At 41.4% G+C, this 11,222-nt stretch overlaps 1 protein-coding gene across 3 annotated transcripts in view; it reads left to right on the top strand.

Annotated features, from left to right (window-relative positions):
• Positions 1-8,143, top strand: part of vps8 (VPS8 subunit of CORVET complex) — an 87,161-nt gene extending 79,018 nt beyond the window's left edge. For all 3 annotated transcript variants that reach the window (XM_080450209.1, XM_080450210.1, XM_080450211.1), the window contains exons 44-45: positions 4,051-4,131; positions 6,042-8,143. In XM_080450209.1, coding sequence (XP_080306335.1) covers positions 4,051-4,131; positions 6,042-6,185 — 225 coding nt within the window. In that variant the 3' untranslated portion in view covers positions 6,186-8,143. The remainder of the gene's footprint in view (positions 1-4,050; positions 4,132-6,041) is intronic.
• Positions 8,144-11,222: the final 3,079 nt, after the last annotated feature.

The following is an 11,222-nucleotide window of genomic DNA, read 5'->3' on the forward strand; positions in this document are numbered from 1 at the left end:
TTGGTACTTTAAGTACATTTTGATACCAACGCTTTTGTACTTTTACTCAAGTAAATGTTTAAGAGTATTTCTACATTGCAGTATTGATACTGACAAAAGTACATTTGGTTTGACCAACGGCGGCGGATACTCCATTGACTGATGACCCGGTCATCAAATTATTGGCTCAGGAATGCGACAAAAATATAAAAATCTCCATGAATTCAAGGCTTCATATGGTGTGTAATTGGTAGAAAATAAGTCATTTTATTGGGTGAACTACTCCTTTAAGGGTTTTAACACACTGGGAGTGCGACCAATAAACAATCCGAAAATGTGTCCTCCGAATATTTAACATCATTTGGTGATGCCTCATTCATACAGGACAAGTTGATGTCTTTATTTGAAAAATAATAATGTAGCACAGTCTGTTACTACTGTGGATATCTCTCAGCCACATGGAAGGGATGCAGGTTAACTGCTCATTTATTGGCTTCACACAGACACTCGGTTGAACATAAATACTCTTAGTTCAAAATAAAGTCAGCCCAGCCGTGCTGGGAACATTGCCTGCCACGCGGATTTCGGTGCACTTTCAGCATTCTTCAGTCTGAGCCACACTCAGACCCAGCACTCTACTAAATAGAGACAAACCCTGTTAGTCACAAACACAAACACCTACCATTTAACCCTGGCACTGCTCCCATGAGCCACTCCCCCCATCTCCACCCACAGTAGAGCCCAAATCACACCCCACTACCACAAATAATAATAATAATTACGTTGCTTTATCGCAGCGTAACATTTATATTCTTTGTAGATGTACTCATCATGACGCAAACAACAGTTCTCGCAATTAATGCAAATGAATCGCACAAAATAAATGCTCCCAGTGTTACTCTCTCAGGGTTATATATTTACACTGTGTAGGAGTTACTCACTTGTACAGTACATACAACTAACTCTACAGCAAAGATTCACATGGCCAAGCCCAGGCCGAATTTTATTTTATTCACAGTAGCAGTTTGATCTGCACAAAGACGTTAAAGAAGTTCATTCTATTTGTGCCTGAGCTTCTAAAAGTGCTATTACTATTTATAACGTTACTATTTGAAATGAATAACATGCTTCTATCTTCCGTGTCATTTTGGTTTGACATTTGTGGTGGAAGCTGTTGACGCAGACATGACAGTAATGGAACAGCCCATGTGAAAATAGATATCATCATGGTTTCCCATTTTACCGTCGGTCTGTGTATAGAATGCGTTTATGTGTGGGTGTGTATGTGTGTTTCATATGTGCACGTTATGTGCAGCCATCCAGAAAATGACCTGATATATCAGTAAGTGATATTTTGGTGCAGTTCAGAGAACATTGTTCGGTTCAGGAGACATGATTGCTGTTGTTTTATTAGCCCAAAGCTCAATGCAACAGAAAACTTAGCAGTTATGTGGAATCTTGAAAATACTGAAATAGGGAGGAACAAAATTAACGGTATTGTTCAAGTCTGTTAGATGTTCAAATAATAATTGCATGCAGTATACTGTAAGCCACCCCCGCATAGCTAAACAATATATGCATGGCTAAACAAAATGCAGTTTCTTCTTGTGTCAGTGGGTTCGTGTCGTATATTCTGCATACTGTCTCAAAAGTCAGGAATCACTGATACTTAAAGCCAGAAATGTCTATAAACAACATCAACAACAAGGACATGAAGTTATGCAGCTCTGAAATGGATGTTTCTCTTCACCGCAGGATTCATTTAGTTCTTTCGGTGTTCATTGCTAATTAGCCAGATGGACGTTGTTATTAGGCCATCAACAAAAGAGAAACACCACAGGGAACATGGCAAGTCTTGCTAGAGGCTGTCATAACAACTGTAAAGAGAGAAGTTTATAAAGATGTGCTGTGTCTTGAGAAATTAGGTCGGAACTGGTAAACCATTTCTACTGAAATGGCCTTCACTTAATTAATTGCATGTCTGAACAAGGAAACTCAGAACACATAATACATCACAGCAGCACCAATTAATCGACGTCTCAGAATACATCTCCATGTAAACAATGTGAACATACTGTATTCCTTCTTCACAAGGTCACAGTTTTGTGGGGACACATGACATAATGTGGTAACATTTTCTTTAATCATAATGTCAAACCTATTCAACAGACTATCAATTGATATATTAGCTACCGTATGTCAACAAGTCGTTGTCTGTAAACATTTAATTATGTGTCCATCATTTATAGTCATTTATACAGTAAAAATCTGTTGTCAACTGACATTAAGGGATTTTGTTAATTTATGGAATATGATGACTCTGATGCTTTTATAAATATGTTTGTTGAATATAACAATATAGTGTAAGTGATCTTTTTTTGGTTAAAATCATTGTTGTTAGACAAACATTTTTAAAGAGTTCTTAGTTCAGTAACAGGGGTCTCCCCATCTCTCCTGCTCTTTAGTAAAGAGAAAATACATTTTAAGGTGGGTCATTAATTTCATCCAATGGGGAGAGAGTACCCATTTATCAGCCTAGTATTCCAATTCCAATTTTGTCTGCTCATTTATTTATTTCATCACATCCAATTTCACTTGTTTATCCTATATGAGATCTCTCTCCTGATTAGATGTCCAGACATGAAAATGAATTTTCTGTTTATTAAAGAGCTGTAGAGACATGGAGAACCCTGTTACACTCTACAGCAGGGGTCCTCAACAACAAATCTTGAAGGTCCACAAATACGTTTTTGAATAAGGCTAGGGTCTGCACATGCACGCGCGCGCGTTTTTTTCGCGGATTTCGGCGGATTCGGGTACTTTCCCCCCCGTTTTTGGTTACTTTATTTCGGTTTGAGGGTTATAAAATTTTTATTATAATTTTCCCAGGGTCCGCAGAGAGGGGTCCCGCGGTCCGGTCATGGACCGCGGTCCGCCTGTTGAGGACCCCTGCTCTACAGCAATGATATCTATCAGAAATCGGAATATAGAGCTACTGAACACTTTTCTTTTTTAACAAAACAAAAAAACACTTGCACCACCTTTATCAGATATGTTTTGACAATATTGGCTCTGTAGGGGGGATTGTTTGATGTGAGAATTATGCCAAGTAGTTAGAAACTGACTGTGGAGTAGCATGTATTTTTAAAACAGAAAATGTACGTATTATGCATTCTGGCAGTTTACAATTATGTTAAAATGAGAGAGAAAATATTCTGAGTCAGCCATAGAGCAGTGTTATTTAAATGTTACAGCCAGGGAGTGGATGAGTAACCCAAAACAAACACAAATCAATAGCCATCTGCTTGGCTGGACTTAATCAAGGTTCCAGCATCTCCCTTCATATTTGTTTTTCCATTGCATTCCATCTGTAGGACATTAACTTGTATATTGGACCAAAATTGTGTGGCTAAAGCCACAGATGGGGACCATTTCTGAAGTCTTAAAGGTCACATATTATTAAATTTCACTTGTTCAGTGTTTTTACTCATAATTTGGGGTCTGACAAAAAGAAAATTGAAATATGACAACCCATTCGTTACACACTGTTTTGATTTGCCTGCAAATTTCCAATGCATCACTTAGGAACCCATTTTCATAACCCTTCTAAATATCTCCACCGATCAGGTAGACATATTTTTGCCGCCTCCGCCATGTTTTTCTCGCATCTCGTCTGTAAAACCAAGAAACATCCTCCCCATAAAAGTCAGGCAGATGGAAATTGGTTTTAGAATACTGTCTAAACCTCTATGAACATAATAAATATAAATTTTCTTCCTTGAGAAGTCTGGGAAATACGTCTAATAGCGCTGGTGGATATACTTCTAATAATTCCAGAATAATGCCAGAATAGTCAAATAAGAAACACCTTTATCGCTGTCTGTGGTTGCCAGACTGATCACGTAGGATTCACTCACAAGTTCCTCCACGGTATCACTCACATCCCTCCAATCCAAGTGTTTCAAGTAGTAAAACAAATGTGACCTTTAAATGAAAGTGTATTTTAGGTTGTTGGGAAGTGATTGTTACTGTTGAATTTTACAGTTCCCATGGTGCTTTGGTGTGTTGCAGGTTTTTGTAGAAGCGGCATTGGACCCCCAGCAGACACAGTCCTGGGACCAGCTACGCTGTTTATACAGAGGACCATCCAGGGTACTGTAAACTGTATACCAGTGGTTATCATCCTGTGGGTCGGGACCACCAGGGGGGTCCCCACATTATTTTGGGGGGGTCCCCAGATGACAGTGAAGTGACAATTTAAGGACTTTGTAACACCAAAAAAAAAGAAAGAAATGAAAAAGAGCATTACTGCATCAAAAGTATACTATAAAAACAGGTCAAACATTGGCCAAATTGCCAAAAAGTTGTAGAAAGAGGCTACATTTGTGAAGTCAAACTAAATGTAGACTGCCCCAACGCTCCTGATTTCGTGTATAGAGGGGCGGGTGTTAGAGCCGGCGAGAGATTGCGCCTGATCCCCATTGGTTCACCGATCTGTCCGTCAACCCCCGCCCCGTTAACACAACATTACGAGCGACGCCCACTGCACTCTGGTTGGTTGGGAAGTGAAACACTTCCTCATACCGAGTACACCGACGTGCTGGGCCAGGCTTTTATTTTTTAGCAAAACTAAGCAATAAAAGCCTGGAGATCGAGGCTAAACTAAATGTAATGCCTCAACTCCTACATTCCAAGTGCTTGTGAGAGTGGGGGGTCCTCAGTTCAATTATGATTATTTTGGGGGGTCCCCAGTTCAATTATGATTATTTTGGGGGGGTCACGGCCTGAAAAGGTTGAGAACCACTGCTGTATACTTGACATGTGCATGCATGTCTCTTTGTGCATGTTTCCTTGTGCATGTTCAACCGATGCACCTATCCTTTTCTTCCTTCCAAATGCCCTTGCTCCTTCTGCTTTTCTCAAACATTTGCCACTTCTCCTTGCATGTCCTCTCTCTTTTCCCTATCTTTCCCACTCTCTCCACTCCCTCCCTCCCTCTCTCTCTCCTTTCCCTTTTCTCTTTCCTATGACTTTCCCTCTCTATCCTCTCCTCTCCCACTCTCCTCTTCCCTTCTCTCTCCTCTCGCTCTCTTTCAATCACTCTCCTCACCCTCTCTCTCTCTCTCTCTCTCATCTCCCCCATCTCTCTCTTTCAGTGTTTTCTTTGGTTCCTTCTCAATCCCCTCACACCATGGAGAGCTGAATAGTGTGACCAACTCCTCGCACGCACGCACACACACACACACACGCACACGCACGCACGCACACGCACACACACATGCACATGTGTTCTTCCTCCAGCATACTATTGTGAACAATGCAAAATCTCTTTTCTTTTGGTGTTTCTGCCCTTTTTAATTATTTCTCGCTCCTCTCTGTCTCCCTCTCTCTGCCCTCACTTTTTGATGTTGATAACAGTGACATGTACCTGTTTAACATTGTATGGGTTATTAACACACATATTTTACTGCGTGGCAAGCCGTCTATAAGTGTGTGTGTGTGTGTGTGTGTGTGTGTGTGTGTGTGTGTGTGTGTGTGTGTGTGTGTGTGTGTGTGTGTGTGTGTGTGTGTGTGTGTGTCCATGTATCTGCAGCTAATCTCATAATCCGCTGGACCAATCAGTGCCAGATTTCTTGTGCACACATCGGATCCACACCGTTCTCATGTGGATCCCGAGATCCACAAAGATCTGATTTTATTTCTCTTAATCTCTCCTGTCCATCCATCCCTCTTTCTTGCTACATTATCTCATTCTCTTACTATAGTACAGTGTCTCCTCTTATTTTTTCATTTTTTATTTCTATCTGACCTTAATATCACCCTTCTACTTTTCGTTTCCTCTGTCTTTAACGCCATACAAGGACATGCCGTGTATGTGTGTGTGTGTGTGTGATACTTCTGATGCTTTTGTGTGACGCTGTAGTATTATCAAGTAGGGCATACATTTTTGAAAAAACACAAAAAGTTAAAATATGGAGATAAGAGGTTTCTGACAACAATGATATGTTTTTCTCCATTTCTCTTATTTTATTCTCCTTATGTTTTCTCTCGCTCACCTCCAGCTCGCCATCCTCTCTGAACTCTCCCATTGCCATGGCAACGAGAAGGCGGGACTTGTAAACGCCGCTCCGCCGGGAACCGGAAGTATCTTCCACAGTGAGAATTTCCCGCTCAAACTGTCCCCTCCGCCGCTGGTGGAAGAATAGCGGTGAGACCAGGTACTTCCAGTTAAACGTTGTGACCCAGATAGGGTTGGGATCCGGAATCGGGAGGAACTGGATCCAACATTGAGGAACCAGGAATCGGTTCCATCACATTTGGAACCGTTTCAGGAACCGTTTTTTATCCCACTGTCAGAGCTGGCATGTGAACTTCACGTCTGCTATACAATTACAATACTGGTAGTTCTCAAACTTTAAAATTTCACGGACCAACTCTTAAGGATTTGGACCGTTAACAGGGAATTGTTATTAAGGAAGCGGAATCGTTAAAATCCTAAAGGATCCCAAATCTAGACCCAGAACTAAACTGTTGTTCTCTGTCTGGCTCAGCAGGGATCCATTTTCAAAAACCAAACAGCTTAAAATTATTTATTTTCCTAAGCGTGTTTGAGGAGTACAGCGTACAAAGAGAAATCGACGTCCCAAACAGACCTGTCCATGACAGTTGTGACTTTTGCAGCATTGAAAATTGGTGAAGTCTAATTTACGGAGAAAAGCCAAGCTTTTGTACCTCAACCAAATCCCTGAGACACAGTAATCCAATAAACCATGAATAAATATTATTACCCCCGTAACGGTCCTCTGTGCATGCTTAAACAAAGTGCTTGAGGACACTGGCTGGCTGCTGCTACACCAATTAATATAATAACTGCAATGGATACACAGTAAAGTCCTGCGTTAATTTAACTCTAAGGGTGTAAAAATGTCAGTTTGTACACTTGAGGATTTTGCCGTGTCGGACCAGTCACAGCAGCAAATGCAAGTCCTCTCCGTTGCACCATAACTATGAACAGAACATTTGACAACAGTGGCGGTGTGAGTCTCATAATGCTTCCACTCAGTCAGTTTCGATTGGCACCTCCGTCCGGTCCGTGTAGGCCAAAAGAAAAGAAAACAGGAAAAAACAAACATTTATTTTCCTAACACAACAGACCGAATCCTCAAAGGAGGCATTAGTCATGCTTCACGCTGTTGTTCCAACACTATTGAAAGCCCTTTTCCCTGAGTTCTAAAGAAAATGCCTAGCTCTCAGTGCTGTCAGGATTGTGCCAGCACCTCATCGTGTGCTTGAAAAGAGAGGCAGAGAAAGAGAGAGAGAGAGACCAGGGCTGTAAGGGAAAAGAGAGGTGTCTTGTGATTGTATTTCTTGATTACATGTGAGGCCAGGAACAAGTCGCCTTCTACGCAACACTGCAACTTGCCGATGAAACACTATTGGCACTTTTCCACTGCATCGTACTGATGCTACTCGACCACTCGATTTTGGTTCAAAGTAGTTTGTTTTTCCACTTCAGATTGTGTAGCTGTTCTTCATGTCGACGTCCAGCCTTCAGCCTCTGTGCAGGAGAGTGCTAACGAACAATTTTCTGGAGCACAATCTCTATTTCACCTTTATAGTCCCAACAGTTTCTGATAACATTTTAGGCAGGAAATTGGTGATTAGTGATTCATTTCACATTTACAATAGCTATAGTGGTTTAAGTTTGTTAACAGTATTCAGGAGCTTCCATAAAATGACAGGGGAATAGGGGAGTCATGTCGCAATGATCCCAGTGACAATGCCCCCTGAACCAACTAGTAGTCTGCAGTGTTTTCACATAATAACCTTTTGGTATCGTCTCAGCTCATTTGGAGCCTCAACGGAGGTGGTACCCAATAAAGTCCCAGGAGGTACTAGGTCATACTTTTGACCGTTGGAAAATGAAAAAAGTCGAGCCGGTGCCATGCAGTGGAAAAGCGTCATAACGTACTGATAACAGATTAACTCTAAAACTGTTTTGATTTATAGATAATGGTCTGCGATGTGATAAATATACATGTATTCTTAATTATTATCGTACTACAGTGTCAATGTGCTTAAGATACAGCCGTGACAATGTTCTGTGTAGCTGCCTCTTGTTTTGGGCTATATGAATAACTGCAAATAAAATGTGTGTTTCTAACATTTTGACAGGTTATGTCTTTTTTCATAGATGCACACGCGCGCGCACACCCACACTTGCGCGCGCACACTCACTCACTCACTCACCCACACACACCCACAATAGCATTCACACAGAATCTCTGCTGTCCTTAGATGTTCTCTATGGACATACACACTCCATAATAACTATTATCACAGTGTCTTTATGTAAGCCACTTAGCCCTGACAGATCTTATTGATTGTGCTTTCAAATAGCTTTTCACAAAGAATAAACCCCTGAGTACCTTGTGACAAAAACACACCTACACGCACACACACACTCACTAACTCACACGCGCACGCACGCACACACGTATTGTCCACTCATGCGGATGAACTGGTGAATCGCTGGTGGCTTGCTAGGATGATTACTATCTTGTGACTCACACAAAGCACTCTGTCTGATATGTTGTGAAACTCTCCATGCCGTTTTGTCAGTGTTGTACAAATGGCAAAAATGAAATGTAGCATTCTATTTAAGCATGCATGACGGTAATAGTGAATATTGTTGATATTGTAGTTCAGAGCACCCGGTTTGACAGTATATAGTGATGTGTCTGGGCGATTATGTCGGTGAGTCAATCCCCGACCTTCAAACTAACAGTACAGTGGGCAAATTCTGTCTGGCACTGGCGCACACACTTGCACTTATTCCTATTCAACAGTTTACGGTCATTGCACTGTATTGAAGTTTCTGCTTGGTTCAAACAAACCTCAGAATTGTGTTCCGTTCTAATCCGAACGTCACTGTAAACCACTTGAACCCTATAGCTTTCCTTTTCTGTGCATGTCATAATAGGCAAACATTCGCAGAAAATATTAGCTCTACAAGCTTGGCGAAGAGATTTGGTGTAGAGGGAATGAACTAAGGAGGAATTGCTGTAATATAGACCTCTGGGGGACACCTGTCAAAAACGCATGAGTTTTAAGTGGTTAGAAGGGCCTGTGTCAAGATCAAATTATTAAATTCTCAATTGGTTGATTAGTTAGTGTCAGATTCAGTTAGTATCAGATTCAGGTCACATGGAGCTACCTGGATGAATTCATTACACTGATAAGATGGCTGAGAGCACAGGGAAGCTCAATAGAGAGTGAAGGACTATGTAATACTGCCTTGGTGAAGGCTGATTCACTCATCCTCTGCTCCATGGAATCATACTAGTTTGAGTGTGTGTCAATGTCTTAACTTATTAAAACCGGGAAATCATCTGTGTCTTTTTTTTTTATTTTAGTGTTGGCTATTCAAAAATAGCAGATATACAAGCTCACAGCACTGCATAATACATATCATTTTGGGTTCCTTGGCACGAAAAAGTGCCAAGGACTACTGATTTAGACGGTATTTGTCAGGTCTTAATGGGTTAAAGCCCAATGACAACTGGTATTAGTTTGGGTTAGGGTTACCTTGCCGCCATGTAACTCGCAGACTCTGCCATATCTTGTTTGCAATTTGATCCTTTTGGCCTAATAGTGGCACTAGAGCAAAATCAGTTGAGATCAACCTCTGAGGAACATGATGGTGCACAACTCCTTCCATAGCAATCCAGCCAATAGCTATCGAGAATGAGATATCTAGGGAGTAAAACATGTGGACATGTTGGCCCCATGCTCGCAGTAGAGGAAAGGCCATGGGGGGTCACCAAAATAACTAGGGGTCATCCTCAGAGGAGCATGAAGGTGCAACAGCAAAGTCTGTGGCAATCCAGCCAGAGCAGTAGAATCAGAATCAGAATCAGGTTTATTGTCACATCACAGGTTTACAAGGTAAAGAAGTTGGTGAAATTCGTTTTTGTACATCGTTCCCATCGCAACGTTAATTTCCATAGAAAGAAGAGGGGGGGGGAGAAGAAGAGGGGTGGGGGGCAAGTGGGAAGGAGATCAAAACAAGAGAGCAACAGAAGGCCAGACAAGTTATCTACATATTTACAAAGTACCTGAGATAATAAAAAACTATTTTGGGGTAAAACAGTGGACGGACGGATGGACGGACGGACAGACAGTGAGTGTTGACATAAGAGTCATCGGCTGCTGCTTTGAGTGTGAGGGATTGTGGGACAAACACTGACTGCAGTGACATAATGGGGCGACAGTGTCTCGGGAGGTAGAGCGGTCGTCTTGGAATCGGACGGTTGGTTCGATCCACAGCTCCCCCTGACTGTGTCAAAAGTGTCAGTGGTGTAAAGTAACTAAGTGCATTTACTCAAGTGCTGTACCTAAGTACAGTTTTGAGGTATTTTTAACTTTAGTTGAAGAATTCCGATTTTCAATACTTTTACTTCTGCTCCACTACATCTCTGAGGAAAATATTGTACTTTTGCTCCACTACAATTATTTGAAAACTTAAAATTACTACTGTATTTACTTTGTAGATTTAGATTTGTATTACTAAACATACATTAACCACTTTAGCTCTATGTAATTTGGCCATTTGAAAATAGCAGATTTACAAGCTCACAATGCGTCGCATCACAACGCGTTGTGAGTACTTTTGTACTTTTACAAGTCAATTTTGACTTCCGGACTTTTAATTGTAGTGGAGTATTTCTACATTGTGGAATTGATACTTTTACTTAAGTAAATAGAAATGTGTACTTTTTATACCAATGGGGCAAGGCACGTAACTGCCCCCAATGAGCAGGTGCCTTGCATGGTTTCCCCTGCCGTCTGTGTGCGAATGCAACACAGATTGTAAGGTGCTTTGGATAAAAGTTACTATGCAGACTATTTACCATTCATGATGAGTGTGTTTATGAAATGGGGTTTTCATGAAAGTGCACAGTGGAAGAGAATGAGTATAATGTATTAGGGGAAGAAGATGTGCTCAGAGTAACTAAGAAAAGTAAAGCCAAAGAAAAGTGTTGCTGCATAATCGACCCCTCACACTGTCTGAAAGAGTTCTGATTCACCAGCTGTCTGCCATAGTAGCCGTGTGTGTGTGTGTGTGTGTGTGGGTGCGCACACGCATGTACTGTATGTCATTGTGTCTTCTTGCTCCCTTCTCTCCTCTTGTACTGCAAACATTGTGTGTGTGTGTGTGTGTGTGTGTGTGTGTGTGTGCG

Source organism: Gymnoscopelus braueri (assembly GCF_963280865.1).
Source record: "Gymnoscopelus braueri genome assembly, chromosome: 14".
In the NCBI taxonomy this organism is placed as follows: Eukaryota; Metazoa; Chordata; class Actinopteri; order Myctophiformes; family Myctophidae; genus Gymnoscopelus; species Gymnoscopelus braueri.